The sequence below is a fragment of the Chroicocephalus ridibundus genome, chromosome 9 (genome assembly GCF_963924245.1).
Source record: "Chroicocephalus ridibundus chromosome 9, bChrRid1.1, whole genome shotgun sequence".
Classification (NCBI taxonomy): Eukaryota; Metazoa; Chordata; class Aves; order Charadriiformes; family Laridae; genus Chroicocephalus; species Chroicocephalus ridibundus.
Window position 1 is genome coordinate 33,183,941 of NC_086292.1, and position 18,372 is coordinate 33,202,312.

Genomic DNA, 18,372 nt, shown 5'->3' on the forward strand with positions numbered 1-18,372 from the left:
ACATGAACAGGGCTTTTTGCCATTGAAATTTTTTTTTGTCTTACAGTTGAGATAAGCCATGAGGAGCAGTAGTTATTTATGGTAGTGAATGCATCTTCTAGGGCAAGTCATGTCTCAGAAACTGACCAGTTAGTCAGTAACAGGACAGAGGGGAAGCATCAGGGTTATGCACTGTTTCCCAGCATTATTTAAAAATAGCTTCTAGAATTTATTTTCTCTTATAGAATAATAGTAGCTTACTAGTTAGCCACCGAGTACTCCGTAAAGGCCTGGTAATGGGATTCTGGAGGAAGATCTTTAAAACTGTATAACTATACCATGTGTTAATCCACATGGTAGAACACTACCCAAGCCTTTGGAAGGGTGGGTATAATAAGTAAACTAGCACCAACATAGTGATTCATTCAAGGGACAAGCCTACCACTCCTACTTGTAAAGAGTATTTCCAATGGATCCACACTGGAGTTCATCTTTTCAAAAGCCCTGCTGTGGACAATTCCAACTGACTCCACAGAAGAGCTCTGCTTCGTGCATGAACATACGGCAGAATCCAGCTGTCTACTTACACAGGAAAAAAATCAAAAATTGATTTTGTCATATTCACATAAATGCATTTCAGAAACAATAAGGTACTACAATCTCCTTTATTATTTTAAAAACAGTTTTATTCTGTATATTTAGAAACGTGTAATTTTAATAACTGCAGAGAAAAAAAATCAGCCACACCTGAATAGCTAATAACTCATTAACAGAATGCAGTGGTATATTATCTAAACAGTAGTAGTGCCATTGTGCCGTAATAAATTGTCTATTAGTAAAAAAATACATTTCAGGGCACGTAGTACAGCATCCTTATGACAAATTACAGTAGGGATACTTTTCAAGAATTTAATCAAAGTAGAGAATTCCGAGTTATATTCTTTAAATGCAGCACTTAAAAAGGTAACAACTTTGTGCATTTTTAAAAAATGTCCTTGTTCGTATATTGTAGAAATGCTGCTTTATTGCTGCAGATGTCAAAGTTCAAGGCTCAAAAGGTATGAGAATACAAAGATATCCTTAAGAAACTTTGTTTGTTTTTATATATATTTATATATATAAAAAGGTAAAGCTTATAAAAGTTAATTTACAAACCAAGAACAAAAGTGGTATGCACGCATTATATACAAGCAGTCTATAACATCTATAAATTTTCAAATGCATAGCAGAAAACATACCATCATTTTCTTCTGGTTCTTTTCTGGCTGATGAACACAAACAATACTCCTTCGCTAAACCAAACTCACAAGGGTTTTTTTTTTTGTTTGTTTGTTTTGTGGTTTTTTTTTTCCTCTTTCCCCAGTCTCTCATGATATATTATCTAGGTAAGCACAAAAGCCATACAAACTTAATACAGAGAACTATGAGAGCTAAGACTATTAAAAACATGAGGGTAAGGCATCCCTGCTGGTTAATAGGTCTGTAATAATGTGGTTAATTTACAAATCCACAGAGGCAACTGAACCATAGTCATCCCACATGCTTTTCCCCCTCCCCCCTGCTCTCATGACAGTGTTTCCACATACAGGAAGTTGATGTGTTTGCATTAGCCTCTTGGCAGAGGAAAGCATCTAAAACTGTGCTAGCCCAAGTCAATTGCCATTTCATTGAACAGGTACCCCAAAAGTCATTGAAAAACCAGAGACCGAACTGGAGTCTTGTGAGTTACAAACACACACGGTCGTAAAAATGCAGGCCAAATTCTGTGTTTTCGCCAGTGGAGTATGAACCGAATTCAGTTCCTCTGAATGTAATTCCGTTGGTACTCTCAGATTTTAAACAAAGAAATACTGGTAGTGTCCTTTAAAAAAAAAAAAAAAAAAAGGAAAAAAACCAAAACCCCACAAAAGAACAACCAACAAACCAAAGCATACAGAACCTGCAAACCCTACCTTGTTCCCACGTACACTCCCTGCTTGTGCATGTATTGTGACCATGGTTCAAAGAGTGTACTTGCTAAACCACTGTTAGTTAAAGCAAGATGCTTAAACGCTAAGATCCATTATCACTTATAGAACAGTTAATACTTGATAGAGTGGTTCAGTTTATATGTAAGGTCCATCTCAGTTTCACATTATTTACTCAGTCAGCTAACTTATTGTTTAGAAGTGGTCAATTAGGACTGAGACACAGTTTGCTCCAACAAGATAGTTTGGATCCCCGGGAAGAGACTTGTTCTGCCAGGTTTTGGGGTCACCTGTGGGAGGAAAACACAATGCTGGTGTTTAGTATCCGCTGTCAAACAGTGTACATCTTGAAACAACCAAGCTTTTGGACAGGAACTTTTAAGTTCTGAATTAACACCTGTTTGTTTTTTAAAAACCTGCAGTTTGCATGTTATTAATAAAAAAATAACCCTTTATTTTCACATAATGTAGGATAGATCAGTTATTCCAAACAGATGCTGTGCCACTCATGAATTGCTAAATATAAGTTATTCTACTCTACGGCACCAACATAGCGCTTCCCATTTGAGAAGCGTTAACAGTGAATAGCTATTCACTGGCTATTTCCTAAATTGCCAGAAAAAGTGTTTTGAAAGCTAATCTGGGTAGGATGTCTTTGAAGTTTCTTGGAACAATTCTGAACACAGATGAGTCAAATCAGAAGTTATGTTGTAACTAAGCACTACGACACACTGGTGGTTTTATTTTCTATTATGAAAATTACTGCGGACAGGATTGTAGTCATTTTGCAGCTACATCCAGTATACTCGTTTAAAAGCCTGAAACACTGACGTTCTGAAAGGAATTCTAGTTAACTGGCACATACTTAGAAATCTTTACAACAGACCTTATCTACTCATGGTCAAAGGTCCTGTGTAACACTCTTACAAGGGGAAGTCATCAGCTGCCATCTCACCAGACAAAGGTTACATTCCACCTGCACAGGTAATTCTCTTTTTCAACAGGAGAAAGTATTCCTCATTTACCCACCTAAACCCACTGCTAAACGCTGCCACTATACATAAAGTGTCATCATCCCACTGTACAACAGTGAAAAATGCACTGAAGTTCTCTTAAGCCTTACAGATAGATGATATCAAACAGCTTGGCCAAAGCAGATCTGCCTGGAGAAACGTGCAGCACATTAGGGAACCCACTCGCACAGACTGCAGACACCTGAGACCTCCGTACTACATGAGACTGATGTGAATTCCACACAATTCCCTCGACCCCATGAAAACAAAATGAAGTACACAATGCACTGAGTGATGGCAACATCTGACGTAGGGACAAAGAATAGAAGTGGCCTGGGCATGGTTAGAGAATGCAAACAAGTTTACTGCAACCAGCTGAGACTACTTATTTCAGTCCTGAAGCCCATAATGCTGGAGGATTTTTCATTTTATAGATGCAGGGAATTCCGTTCAAAACTCACATGACCAAATCTTTTTAGGAGAAAGGTAAGACAAGACTGAAGGACAACCAGGTCCTAGTTTTGCACATGAGACAGTGGCAGACTTTTTCCAACTTTTCCTCCTAAATACATAGTAAGTGTTAGACTGTAGCCAGTGCAACCTCTAGCTGTTAAGGATGTTTTTACCATACTTACATACAGCTGCTTTGAAAAAAAAAAAGCGATCCTTCAGCATTTTTTACTAATACATTCTAGTAGGTGTGGCCATAAAAGGCAACTTTTTTCCCCAGTCAGTTCTAATACCAGAATTGTTCAAGTTTTTGAAGGGGTTTAATAGTAAAATATCGATAGATGAGGCTTAAATGTGGCAGAAAGGATGTTAGTAAGTGCAAATGAATGTCACTTGTAGGACAGAACATGGATACATTGAGAAAAGATGAGGTAGAGCAGACGACTGAAGAGAGAAGAAACCCAGAATTGTATCAACTGTTATTATAAAGCCACCTCAAAAATCAGAGTCCCATAACCAACTAATTTAGAAAGAGAGAAAACAATTATTTATTTAAGACACAGTATGGTCTACTTACATATCATAAGACAGAATTGCCTAATTTTAAAGTTTGTCTCAAAAGAGCAATGTTATGATATACATCCCATTTCAGATTAACAGAATGTGGTGTTATATTTACAGTACAGAAAGTGGTAGGGGTTAAATATACACGCTCTGGCTCTCACCCACACATGCGCGCACACACACAGCCCACTTTGGAAAGGGAGAAAAACGTCTCCGTAGCTGTTTAGATCGTTTGAGTCCTCTCCCTTCCCTTCAAGTAAGTTCATGAACAGGTGCTATTAGTTACAAAGGAGGTGTTGTGGCATTTTTGTACATAGTTGTCATATCTTTTGGGACCCTACCATTTATGAGTCCGTGTTTTAACACTGCCATGTAATCACACATTGTTAAATAGATGCATGCAACACATGCATATAATAGCTTATTAAAAAACAACTAAAAATTATTGCCATTAATACCTCTAGGTTATTGAGTCCCCATCAAGGGGATTGATGCTTTAATCTTTCAAAGCATCAGTGCTTTGGTGTTGACAGTGATAGATACATTAGTGACGGAAGATATGCATACACGGTGGCTTAAATGCTGGATACAGAAGTACATCGTGCAGTCACTATTTAGATCATACGTACACATTAATGGTTTGAACCTTCCACCATAAGTTTTGAAGGTAGCTGAATAAAGCCTTAAGACTTTTTCCCAGATGTGCAAACATTCCTTTTTTAGATCTCTGTAACCTCACAGCTGTTTCATGAAATTCCTTGAAACTTGCCCAGAATTCTCAATTAGGCTCCTCACTGAATTTCAGCCAATACATTCTGCCCCTCGTCCCAGAAAGCCACAGTGAGGTAAAAATGAGCAGGTAAATGAAATTGCAACCTAGTTGCAACTTTTACTATCAACCAGAAACTTCTGGGTAAAAGGCGGTAGAGGAGAAATAGGCAGAAGCGAGCAAGAAAAGTCTTGTGGAAAATCCAGCTACATTAGAATGAATTGTAAATGCTTTTACTGAACACTATAGTTTTCTTAAGTGACCCAATTGTTAGCATCAACTTGCACACATGGAAACAGTTAACAAGCGTTAAATCATGATTTATGAGCATGCAGATTGTTAAGATTTGCCAGAGTCCTATATGGTTAATTAAGCAACAGACAAACACCAGTTATGTTACAAAGGCCAATCAGAGGTACATAATCATTTCCTCTCGGTTTTAGTGCGACTATCATTTCAAGTGTATTCAGCTGCAGCAGTCCTCAAGAAAGAAGACAGAATAGAAAAATACGATAATATTTAATAGACTAGAGATATTACTCTTTCTGCTATCATGGTTTTAGCTATGAATTTGCACCATGAATAAATGTAAGAAAGACATTTGTAATGAAAGTGAAATGGGAGAGTTTGACACAAATACAATGATTGAGTTCTTTATATTACACAGCATCACCTTTAGCCAAATTAACTTAAATTATACGATAGCACCCAAAAGCCCCAAAAGGACAGAGGGAGGACAGCATACCCGACGAGGAGTCGGAGGATTTTAGAGCAAAAGACCAACCATCAGGGGTCATAGACGCACAATGTGGCAGGCGCAGCTCCACTGGCTTCAGGAATTTTAGTCCATGAGGCCCACACATTACCAAGGGGCTAAGAAGTGTTTCACCTACAGTTAAGAGAAAGAAAAACCTGTTAGTGATTCTTCCTGAAAGGCTCAGAAGTATTGCATAACTACACTGCAGAGCTACTCAGCAACTTCACTTTAGAGAAAAATGGGAACATTTTGACCTGTCAGTAAAGAATAGCACTTAGTAAGACTGTTTCTCAGCCTCTTTCAGTCATTCAGCTGACTTTGCAATGGAACCACAATCTCGAAATGAAAAAGTATAAACAATTCTGATGATTACATCATGTTGGGATTGTTCCCACCCCCCGTCCCCCCCAAATTTCTAAGCAGGTGCACCAAAACAAACAAATCCCCCAGCCCGTGAGCAGCCTTGTTCATGCTTCTCTTGCCGCTGCAGGTGCGACGTTCTGTCTGCCTGCAGGGCTTTATGGCACACTGGGCTAAATAAAGCCTGCAGCAGCTCAGGAGCCTACGAGCCTTATCCTAACAGTCAGAAGAGAGATCGTACAAACACATAGGTCTATTTTTAGTTTAAAACTCCAAATGTTAACATAAGATTATTCAGTTGGGGAACATCCTATGTTTGGTTTATAAAGATTCAAAGTAACTGCAGATTGCAAGCAAAGCTTAAACTGCAAATTTACTAAATTAACCCTTTTAGTTTCTTAACTCGAGGAAATTAGGAACCTGGCAGGTCAGAAAACGTATGTATGCTAGACATATATGTATGTATGAAAGAGACTTACTATGAAAAAATTGTTCAACTAAGATACGCTACTCAACCCTTATTAATATAAGTCAGTCAGGAATATACTTTTATTTATATAAAAGTTAGAATATTTTTTAAACCATAAAGCTGTTTTCTTAAGACAAATTGAAAAAAAAATCCTGAGTATTTTCAAGTTTTGAAGTAAATTCCAAATATTTAATTTAAGCCAAATTAGTTTAAATCATGTGCTTGATAATTCTTTTGGGCCTAACACGTTTGACAGGAAGAAGTATTTCTAGTAAGAACGCCTAGAATAAATCCCTGCACTTTGTGAGGAAAGCTACAGTTTCAAAGATTCTTAAAAAAAGAATTTAGAACCTTCCTTTAGTGCACTACATAAGTTTTAAATCGCTTCATCTTGCTTGCAACTTTCAGTATTAAGCAGAACATTGCTTCCCTTACACTTCTTGTGAGATCTAGACTGTTATCTTCATACTTCAATATATGTTATATATTCAAGTATATTACGGTATTTTCATATTCTATTTTGCTGTTGTTAGAAAAGAGTTAAATAACAGACCAGCGGACAGTGCCAGCTCTTACCTTTCTCTTTGTCCAAAGGTGGAAGTATACTGTTGTCTCTGCAGACTTTGAAATATATTTCTTGCTCTATTCCCTCTGGAATGGCTCCTTGTGGTATAATAATACTAACTCCAGTCTCTATGGAGCTCAATACACCACCATTGCTGTTAAATACACCTCTTGCTGTGGCTACAACAGTGTGTCCATCTTCTTCCTCCTCATCCTCGAGTGCTGAAGGGCTGAATGTAAAGTTGTAAAGAATGTAAAGAAAAAGTCTAGCAATTTTATCAATATTTTCTTCCTGAAAGTCAGCGGTATGCACTCCTCTTAACTCTTTAACAGAGCACAGCCTACAGTAGGCTAGCACTGATTTTAGGAAAACATCAAACATGTCCCACCCTCGATTGTGCAGGACAACCAAGATGAAAGTAGTTGAAGATCTGCCATAAGTAGTGAACATTTTCACAACCCCTCCCGCCAAAGCCCACAAACTCTGGAAGTGTTCACAAAGGAGTCAAAGCAAGAATTTGGACCACTTGAATCCTGTGTTTTCAAATGCCTGCTTCTGGGATTATACAGAAGTAGTCTGCGCCACCTACACACTTTGCCTTAGTAAAACCAAATGTAATAACATCTGAAAGTTTGTCTTCCCAAAACTCCATCAAGGCTTTAGTACCAGAAGGAGTAATAATTGTTTTTCAAGCCACGCTGAACCCTCCTACTCAGATATACATTGAAAACAAAGCCTGTAAAAAAAAAAAAAACCAAAACACCAAAAAAACCCCCAAAACACAAAACAAAACCCCACTAAACCCAAACAAAAAAACCCCAAACAAACAAGCAACAAAAAACCCACACCACATGTTTTTTTTCCAGGTTACCAGGATATAACTAAAGAAAAATATGTATCGTAATCAAATGGCTAGCTGGAGTAGATTTGAGATCAATTTCTAAAGAATTTCACTCAAAGAACCAGTAATATCAAAATTTCTAGCATTCTACAAAACTACACAGCATCAAAATATTTCTCAGGTGCTTAATAAATGGGATTCATTCTTCTATTATGTTTCTGAGTTACTGAAACATCAAGCAAGATTTCCAGTCTGGTTCATGCATTATTATTTTCAAATCAAAGGACGATAAACCACTCTTCCACAAATATTTGTGAAAAGAATTTAACAAGTCAGCAAATAGCTTAAGATTGTAATACTATCTCTTGCTCTTGACATAATTCTTATAGTTAAAGCATCTTAGGCAAGCACAAGCTGCTTTTAAGCAGTTGTTGTTTTGTCTCAGAGTAAGGAGAACCAATATGAAACTGCTCAAGTGACTTACGCTTTCTACAAGTATTTTTAAAATATCCCTTACGCACATGTACCATGAGGTGTCTCTCTAAGCACACAGAATGAATACAATTTCATGCAACAGCTACCCTTAGAAATTAATTCCATCTTCTAGAAACAAACTGATACGACAAATGATTACTACCTACCAGATTTATAATTATAGTATGAGAAATGGGAAATAAAAGCTAGGACACTTTCTAATAGCAGTATGCAAGGATACAGGAACATAGGACACACTTTAAATATCTATCCAAATGCTCTTCAAGGCCCTTTGGCAGAATTTTAGAATCATAGTATCAACCTTTCAACTGTAACATCAACAGAAATTGGAAGTATGGGGTGGGAAGAGCTGTATTTTTCACAGGTTTCAGAGACAAACTCCTATAAGGTGTACTAATGGAAAAAAAAAAATATGCAGCAACAGCTTACCTTACAGGAATGGCTTTAGGCACAGCATTAACATTATTTGGTTGATATTTAGGCTTGTCGACAGCAAAGGTATCCATTCCACTATCAAACTCAGGAGGCTGCGATGAGCTGTGTGCTTTCAAAATTGGTTGAGGAGAATTTGGAGATTTTGATGGCAACTCTGGTTTATGTTGAGCTTCATTTGGCAAGAGATTGTGGTTGAATTTAGGACTTTCAAACTTGCGCTCAAAGGGCCGTGCAGCACTAGTGTAAGGTTTTGTTGTAAAGCGGTTGTAAGAAGGAGTGACTGTTTTCTGAATCTGTTCAGTTCCATTGACGGGGCCTTTGTCGGGAAAGCTTTTCTGAGGATAAAAAGTGGACTGCACAGTGTCCTCTCTAGAGGATCGGAAAATTGCTGGCTTATTCTGAGGTGGAGGAGGGTCAGACACAGAGTTAACTGCAACGCAAACAAAAATACCAGAACTCATCAGTAACCATCAGAAATTCTAGCCACATTCACTATGGCATAAGAATACATCATAGTGAATTCTTAATCTACTATATAAAATATATATAGGTTCAGCTTATCTCTCTTAGATCATCTATCCTTCTATTAAATTTTGGATGTTCAGGCAAGTTATCTAATGTTTCCTTAAACAGATACGTTAGATACAATGGTGTGACCCTTCAATAAAAAGTTAGGCTGATTTATACCATGACAAAAAAGAAAAAAAAAAGAAACAGTATTGAATACTACCATGCACTTGCACAAACTGGAAAATTCAGTTGGACTGAGCAATCCTCTCCTTGTGAAAGTGAAACCAGCTTTTTCTTCTGTTTTCAGAAGGCTACAACTATTACTCACGCCTAAAGAATTCTGGTCCAAAGCACAGAGAGGTACATTTTTTAAGTACTAGAAATTGTACTTCATCTTTGCTAAGACCACTAAATATGCAAGAGACAGCTACAGTGGCTATTAACATCTGGAAGCTGTGGTTCCAGACAGGATCACCAAATCATTTCACAAAACTCAATCTCACTATAGTAAAAAGCTATTTTCATTACTAATTATTCCAAGTTTCAGTTGGAGAACACCATAGTTACCAGTGCAGACAGGCTGAAGCAACCACAGAAGCACCCGAGGGGTGCAATTTGTGTTAGCTTCCCAGCTGCTCACCTTCGGAAAGTGCAGGCTTGTGGTGTGCGGGGAGAGACAGGGCTGGACTGTTTATAGACTGAGGTTGCGTGTACTGGACCGAAGGAGCGGGAGAAGGAGTGGTAACGGCAGGGATTGGCTCATAGCGTTTTTCACCAACAGGCCTATCCATTGATTCCGTATCGGCTGGTTTTCCCCTGTTGAAATAAAAGGAAAAAAAACCCACATTTGACTGTTCAGTTTCCTCAGGGCTCTGAGTTCCTGCATTCACTGCCTTTTTTTTTTTTCTTCTACGATCATCTGATTTCCATCTCTTCCTACAAACACTAAAACACAATTTTCTTTAATATCCTGTCTCAAGTATAAGAACATTTATTGATAAGCACAAGAGATTAAGACAACATTGAATCTTTAGGAGAAGATTAGTAACACAAACCATGGCAAACAAAAGGCAGATGACATTTCAGGTGTATTTGCGTAATTGCCTACAAGATCTTCATTTTTCGCTTTCATTTGGGGTAATTTCAATGAAGAAGTGTTCTCTAATTTAGCAGGTCTTCAAAATAAAAATATAAATCCACTTTTCTGGGGGGCTGGGTAGGTTGTTTTTGAAAAGCATGATTAGCCAATAGGACAATAGATTCTAGTACAACTTTTCTAAATACACCTAGCATTTGAACAATGCCATCTTCATTAGAAATGTAATCAGCTTAAGCTTCACTAGCTTTATGTGCATAGTGTAGATAACTTTAAAATCTTATTTTCAAAACATTTTTGTTATACTAGAAGTATTTCTCCAAATGTTGATTTCAGGAAATGATCGATTTCACAAATATCTGTAATTTTGGACTATAATATTGCACTTTCAGAATTTGCGTGTTTAAAATTTTAAGTGCACATAATGCCTGTGATGAAATGTAACAGTGAGAGGACACCTGAAAACATCCTCACATCAACAACAGTCTTACCACTTGATGTTCCTTTTCAAGTAGTCATAGCTAGTGTAAGAGCCAAGAAATCTAGGTGATGGCAAAGCAAACAGCAATAGAAGAATGAAAGAAAACAGTCATTCTATCTTGAGCATATTATTTCTTCACACTTTCTATGTTAGTCCTAGCAGTTCTCTTTTGACAAGGTTGTTGAAACAAAGAGACATTACTTTTAATGGTGATGTTTTGTTAAGGCCTTTACCATATGCATACGTACAACAATCAACTACTATATTTAATGTGAGATTTTGTCAGTGAATTAGGAGGTGGTCAAGATCTCAAAATAACAGATATCGAACGTATGAACAAGATTACATTAAGCCATTTGGTATGACCTGTATAAACAAAGTTATTCAATATAGTGAAAAAAGTGAACAAACCATAAATCCCATATTCTAACAGTCTCTTACTTATGGTCCAATTTACATTAATTTCTTCAGTCTTAACATACCATGATGATGGTTTTGTCTTGCAGATCACGTACTGAGGGTACATTCATAGCAAGTGTTTCTATAGTGCTATCAGCTCATCTGATAGCACAGCCCACACCATAAAACACTTCCGATTATGGTCAACAATTCCTAAAAGGATGTCTTAGAACAATTGCACTGAGAGACAGAAAACTGTAAGTATACTGATAACTTTCCCTTGATTTTTAACATTTATCTTGCTTATATGTTGCAAGAAAATACATTTTATGACAGCTTTCCTGCATCCCTTCACTTTCTGAACACTCATAAAAATGTACCAGAGAACAACTGCAGGCACCAACAGTCTTACTGCTTCAGAGGAGTATGTTATGAAACTAAGAAAAGGGCTGATCAACTTTCCAAAGCCTGCTTGATGACCACATGAATGTGATCCTCAGTGAGCTAAACAGCACCTGGATGAAAGTATCTTTAATATCAGTGTTGCAAAAAAAAAAAATAAAATCATTTTAGATCTGCTGTATTAACTTCCATTCCCACTGATTTTACATAAAGCAATTCATGCAAAACCAGCAGTCATTACTGCACGCTCACCCACTGTTGCCTTTACTCCAGGTGGGCAGTAGGTGCTCTCTCTGAGAGCTGCCCACCCGAAACCCCTGCTTCCCCGAGGGGCCAGGAGCCAGGGGAGGGCAGCACTGCAAAAACCCACCACGCTCCACACAAAAACCCACCACGCTCCACACAAAAACCCACCACGCTCCACACCTGATAAGAACTGCTTGCCAGCTTTTTAAAGAACTAAAAAAAAAAAAAAAAAAATGGGGAAGGGTGGTACATTTTGATGGAGAGAGCAGAAGAGAGAGCTGTGACAATACAAACACAACCAGAACAAAGTTTTGTGTAACACGAAGCCCATTCTTCTGTCAGCCACAATCCCAACCACATTGTTCAGAACCTCTATGCAATGAAAGTGGTCCACAACAAAATGCTTGCTTACAACTTGTTAGCGTATACATGAAGCTCCTCGAATTATTGATGTGCTGTTTTCTAAGCTGTTTCCCACTTCATTTTTGTTACAATAAGCACTACTTTAAATTTGAAATGAAGCACAAATGAACCACTAGAACAAAGCAGTGGACAATAGGTTATAAGCCTCGGTGCACAACAGCAAACTTATCAAACTGCAGTGCTGCTCCCCAGTAAGAGCCCAGCTGGAGCAGTTTAAGAAGTTAAGACAGGACACTGTTCCTTACTGCCTCCTCAGACCAGGCCGTAACTAATCATGTGGATACTCCGAACCCTATTCAATATCAAGTTTAGGTAAGCTACATCCTTCTGCAGCACGTCAAGTTAATGCAGGTAACCACACTGAAGCAAGCAGGAACAGATCCATCACCCAGCCACAAGGGCAGTAGCCTCACGACTTGCTCCAGCCAGATCCCCTGAAACACATCCATTCACAAGTTCTACTATTCTCACATCAAGATAAACTATCCCTTATTCTACAGTTACTGACAACTGTAACATGCAAATATGGCACTATGCACACAAAGCGGCTTTAGTAATGGCATTAATTTCCTAAATGATGCAAATAAACCCCCAACAAATTAAAAGATTAAACGAATTTGTACACACATAATGGGAAAGATACATACTTTTACAATACTTCCTCAGTGTCAGAGAACTTTACATAATTTAATGTACATTAATATTTAAAACTGAAAAAGTTGTAGCTATTGCCCATGAATAAATAAAATCTGTGCTCTGTACCCAGAATACATTACATGGATTATGCAGAGGCAAGAGATTACATAATCAACAGTTCCTGTATCATCCAAATTTAGTCCTACTTATTTTTAGAAAAGTTTATTCACAGAATAGTAATTACCATATAAATTCACTGGAAAAAAAAAGATTAATAACTAGCAAGTAACAGGGTACGAACTGGAAGCTCGCTAAAGGAAAATCCTAAATATGAATGCTTTCTCAAGACTGCAATTGGTTTGTGTTTGCAGGCAAGGACACTGCAGTATGCTTCTGGAGGCAATACTGTCTAACCGAGCAGTGTTCTTGTTTATCTCTTTCCACTTACTTCCATTAATATTTTAGTCTTTGTCTATTTGCACTGGACTACCCTGGGTAAATTTTCTTTCCCATGCCTGTCCCTTCCTGTTAAGGGTTACATTCTTTCATAAAGAAAAAACACAACGCATTTTTGTCCCCTGACATACAAAACTATCAGCCTTAAAAACAGTACTATTATCTTACTCCTCTGTGGCAGCAAGATGTACAAGCCCTCAAGTTATACACGAACTCAAAACCAAACCAGAACTGAGCAGCCAAAGACTGCTCAATGGCAGACAGCAGGGTAGGTAGAAGTATGGAACAATCTCTCTCAACTATTAGCTCTTCCGCAGCAGAAATTCAATAGTTACGTGTGTGTCTCGTGTTTTTCATTGTACGTGACAACACGGGAGAGGATAACAAATGTACAACAATAGCTTTCAACACTCTCCAGCTGAAGAATTTTACCATCTTCACAATTACTTGTTGAAAGCTTACAACATTTCTCCCAAAGCATTACTTGCATTTATGATGGCACCACCATCCATGTCTACAGATCAAAATGGAGATCTATGGGTAACATCGGTTTTTGTATGTGGGAACATAATGCTGAAAGCTACTGCAATACATTGAGGCGAGGCAAGACTTTTTTTTTTTTTTAGGTCTCTTCCTATAATGCCCAGAGAACAGGACAGGTACGATCCCATCTTTCCATCAGAAGACACAGGGCAAGTCAAAAGGAAGGATAAAGAACATCCTTGACTGAGAATCAGAACTCGGTTACAAACTACTTTATGCATTCCTTCCTTAGCATATAAGAAAGTAAAATATGAAATAGTTACTACACGTAGACTACTTGATTGGGGGAGAAAAAAAAGAAACAAAAAAGAAAAAAAAGAGGTGAATCCTTTCAAACCTATGAAGCTTTTCGAAAGATTCCAATATTCTCAGTTCACAGAGGAAGCCATCAGAGATGATAGGCAATATTAAACAAATAAGAACAGGACTCCCCAGTCCTAGCTCAAATCCTTTAAGAGAAGCACTGGAACAGCGTATCAAGGACATGAAAGACAGCTTGCACATACACTTAACGCTATAGAACTTCAGCAAGCGAGTTTGTTATTTCACTCTAAAGATCTCATTTACATTAAGGTTGCCAGATTTTCGGCTTGACCTGCATAATCCAGATTTCAAGCAGGAACGCAACCAAAGCCTTCAAAAAATGCCTATTTTTCAGCCTACGTTGCAGCTAGCCAAGATAGCTTTTCACAGTAACATTGCTATGGTTTGAATCAAAACAAATTTTGGAAGTCTAGGGAACTGTGGAAAGTACTGACAAAGTTTGCATAAGTATCCTCCAAGATAGGCACTTCTTTACCTGAGCTAAATCTGTGTATGAGCTTTCACACAATTTCTGTATCAAAATGTTCCAAAGCAAGGAAGCAGAACAATACAGGAAACAGATGTTTCCATCAACAGATTAAATTCTGGCCTCAGCAATACTCCCTAAAGGCTCAGTTTCCTAACGTCAAACACGGGTAATGTGTACAAGCCTGTCTGCAGAATAAATGCATGCAGAAATGGAATAAACCAACAGCTTTGCTTGGAAAGATGTTTAAGCACTCAGTATTAGTTAGACTAAGGAAATACTTTGGTATATTCTGTTAGTAAGCGGTAAGCAAAAGAAGCAACATGTTGAACATCCCAAAACCTACAAAAATTATTTACTAAAATAAAACATTATGCTGTTACGTATTTTCAAACTAAAGCTACATCTAAACAGAGAAATTGACTTTGTGAATACAAAATAATTTCAATTAGATATCCTGAACCCCTGGAATTTCATTGACGGAGGCAGAATTTCTGTGTTAGTCCTATATGCCTCCCCCTCCTTTTTCAAATTAAAAAAAGAAGTCTCACAAACTTACTTAGAATAATTAGTGAAATTCATCTGATTCTGCGAATGTATTGGCTTAGTGGGCTCAGAATGATGGCTGGCAGGAACCTGTGCAGATGGCTTATTTTCAAAACTCCTGCGATCAAAGTACGAGAGCTGCTTTCGGTAATATTCTTCATCTTCTTCAGGATCATAATGGTTTGAACGCACAATATCGTCAGGTGGCTTCACTTGAGGTCTCTGTGGTTCTGGGGCCCTAACCAAGAACAATAATATACATTTGCCTTGCACAGTTGAACAAGCATAAGCACCTGAATTAAAATTCTATTTTATAACCTAGCTAGTAAGAAAGCAAGCAAAATGTAATTCTTACAATTGCACACCTTGCCTTTTTAACCTATATTGCATGGAAGTTAGATAGGCATGACATAGTGTAAAGAAAGAAAATCCTTATTTCCCTTTTACCTTACCTTTTCCCTTTTGTTTTTCTTTCTAATTCTCTCAATGAAACATAGAAAAAAGTAAGATGGAGATATTGGCTAAGTTTCTTCCCTCGAAATGCTGAAACAACAATATTGTGTCCTTCCCCCATTTCCCAGCAACCATGTTCATGAGAACTGACTTTTTGCCTTGCCTTACTATTGACATAGAAATCACATTGACACATTCCGACTCTCCACTCCTCAGTTTCTAATTTGAGCCATGAAGATGTGTTTTCTGAATATTCTGATCTCATATTGAAAACTAGATTTAATTAATCAGTTGTGCATCTACCTGTAAGTTGTTTTGTCGTGTTCATACTGGCTTTGAGAAGTTGGTTTTGGACCACTCACAGTTGTGAGCGTAGGCTTAGGTGCTAGTTCTGGAGGCTGTAAAGAAAAAGCACAGCATATTCTCTTAGATTCTAACATTTAGAAAGATACAGCATTTTATAAGTAAGAAAATCAAGATTGCTCCTCCTCCCCCAAAAGGAAAACCAGAATGAAATACTAGTGAAAGATGAACTGGAGTAGTTTTCAGCATGGCAAGATCCCCCCCAGTGTTTTCACAAAAGTTTTCAGTTTCTGCTTTTAAAGCATACTGCAGTTAGGTTGCCAAGAGGCTACTCCACAAGCAGCAAAGCTTTCTTTCCAAGACAATATTTTACTTCTTGCAATGTAGTCTCATTAGCTAAAAGCGGGAATTAAAAAACTTCAATGACTTACCTTGACCGCTGATGTATCACTTGGGTCCTTCATTTTTTCCAAAGATGGTGATCTTCTCCTTTCAAATATCTTAACCCTACTCCGCACAGACTGTGGTTTCATGGCTGGATCTTCTTCTTCCTCTGCTAGAGATGGCGGCGTAGGCAGTGGTTTACTGTTAGAAGGCAAAACTTCCGGTTTGGTTTGTGATGAAGGGGGAGGAGGAAGAGAAACACCTGAAGTGCCATGAGAAGGCTCATATTGTCCAGTTTTAGCACTATAAGCTTGAGGAGGACCTTGTTCATAGCCCCTTATATGCGGATCAAAGTACTGCTTCGGTTCAGGAGATCGAGATATGGCTGACTGGTATGGCTGAGCTTCTTGTTTGTATCTACCATGCGTGTCATATCCAACAGTATGCTGATCTTCATATCGCACTTGTGGTAAGCTGAAGTTTTTGGGTGCATGCTCATAGCGAGGTCTGCCATCATAGCTCATTGGAGGGGGTTCCTCAAAACGAGGTTGTGCTGGGTAATAGCTGCGTTCTGTGCTCTCTTCTATATTTTGTCTGGAATCAAGATCCCTGGGAGGCTGGTTTTCATAAGCTGTTCTTGTTTGGTTATAGGGCTGTTTTTCATCATAATATGCCCAGTGCTCCTCATAGGGAGGCACGCGCTCATCATAATGTAGACGAGGGTCATAACCACGAGAAAACTGATCTACATAGTTTGTAGAATCATACCTGTACGTTGACTGTTCATAGTCCCTACTTGGTTGTTTTTCTGCATATTGAGCCTGGGATTCATATATCAGATTTGGGTCTCTTTCCTGTCTCTGTACTGGGTGATTAATTGCTGGCTGTTTTAACACGTAGCTTTGCCTGGACACTTCTTCATTAATATATGGATCCTTTCGGTATACCTGTTAAAGAGAGAGGTATACTTTGCAGTTAAAATAAAGAGTAACTGCAGCTGCACTTGAAATGTAACATTTTAAAACAAACCTAAGTTTTAATAAATATTGGCTTTAGTTTTGTTTAAAAGCAGAATAATTTGATGCAGTTGTGTGCAATCACAGGAAGCTGAACTTGGTGATTCAAGAGATCCCTTCCAGTACTATTTTTAAGCAAAACTATGTAAGCAGATTAAAAAGGAAAGACAAAGGTAATAGTCTCTCAGCTTTGGGGTTTGGTGTTGGGGGCGAGGGGCAAACACACTTTTTTGCAGGGGATGGGAAGAGTGGAAGTAAAAGGATTTACGTATTTAAGTTAGTTCTAGCATTGCTGAGGAAGTATATAGCGTCACCCAAAAACTGGATTCATCTTCATGATCAAGGATTCAGCATGATTTAGAGTATGTAGAGATCTAGTGTCATTTTAGGGAAATAACAGATTTTTCTTAAGGCCTCATTAATAAACAGCAGAACATCGACAAGCTAAAAAAAGTCACACGTAAAGTAAAATCAAAATACAGAATGCAGCCTTTTTTTAAAAATGTCATTTTTTTGAGAAGTGAAAAGTATATAGTTTGAAGCCATGCACACAAAACATTAGATGATGCTTAGCGATTCAGATGCACTGTGTTTTTGTAACCTGCATGATCTCTTATAGGAAAAAAAATAATCAGAAGGAATTGTCCAAATAAGGGCAAAACAAAAAGCTCATGTGCTAGCTTGATGTATAGCAGGAAATCAGCGCAAAATGTGGCACAGGTACCTTTGCTGGATCTATATGCGGCGATAAGGATGATGGCTCTTGATCTCTTAGGACTATATGAGCTCCCTCAGTACTTGATGTTCTTAAGGGGCCCGCTTGTGGTTGGTAAGAGTTGTAAGGAGCAGCAGTAGGCTCCTCCAGTCTGACATTACTTAGGTTTACATTAGCATTTACTGCAGAGGTTGATGAGGTTGCAGGGTTTGATTCAGGCGACGGGGAAAGGTAAGGGACTGCAGGTGAGGCTTCTGCTTTCTGTGAAGTGTTTAAAATATTTTAAATATACCGCTATTGAATCACTGT

General features: G+C 38.1%; 1 protein-coding gene across 11 annotated transcripts in view; it reads right to left on the reverse strand.

The window, feature by feature from the left end:
• Positions 1-625: 625 nt before the first annotated feature.
• TJP1 (tight junction protein 1) overlaps positions 626-18,372 on the reverse strand; it is a 164,221-nt gene continuing 146,474 nt past the window's right edge. For 3 of the 11 annotated variants that reach the window (XM_063346816.1, XM_063346812.1, XM_063346821.1), the window contains 10 exons: positions 18,073-18,324; positions 16,380-17,279; positions 15,949-16,043; positions 15,206-15,430; positions 10,762-10,812; positions 9,815-9,990; positions 8,659-9,094; positions 6,905-7,122; positions 5,488-5,631; positions 626-2,236 (listed from right to left, as the gene is read on the reverse strand). In XM_063346816.1, coding sequence (XP_063202886.1) covers positions 2,142-2,236; positions 5,488-5,631; positions 6,905-7,122; positions 8,659-9,094; positions 9,815-9,990; positions 10,762-10,812; positions 15,206-15,430; positions 15,949-16,043; positions 16,380-17,279; positions 18,073-18,324 — 2,592 coding nt within the window. In that variant the 3' untranslated portion in view covers positions 626-2,141. The remainder of the gene's footprint in view (positions 2,237-5,487; positions 5,632-6,904; positions 7,123-8,658; positions 9,095-9,814; positions 9,991-10,761; positions 10,813-15,205; positions 15,431-15,948; positions 16,044-16,379; positions 17,280-18,072; positions 18,325-18,372) is intronic. The other 8 variants (XM_063346815.1, XM_063346813.1, XM_063346820.1 and 5 more) reach the window with 8 other exon arrangements.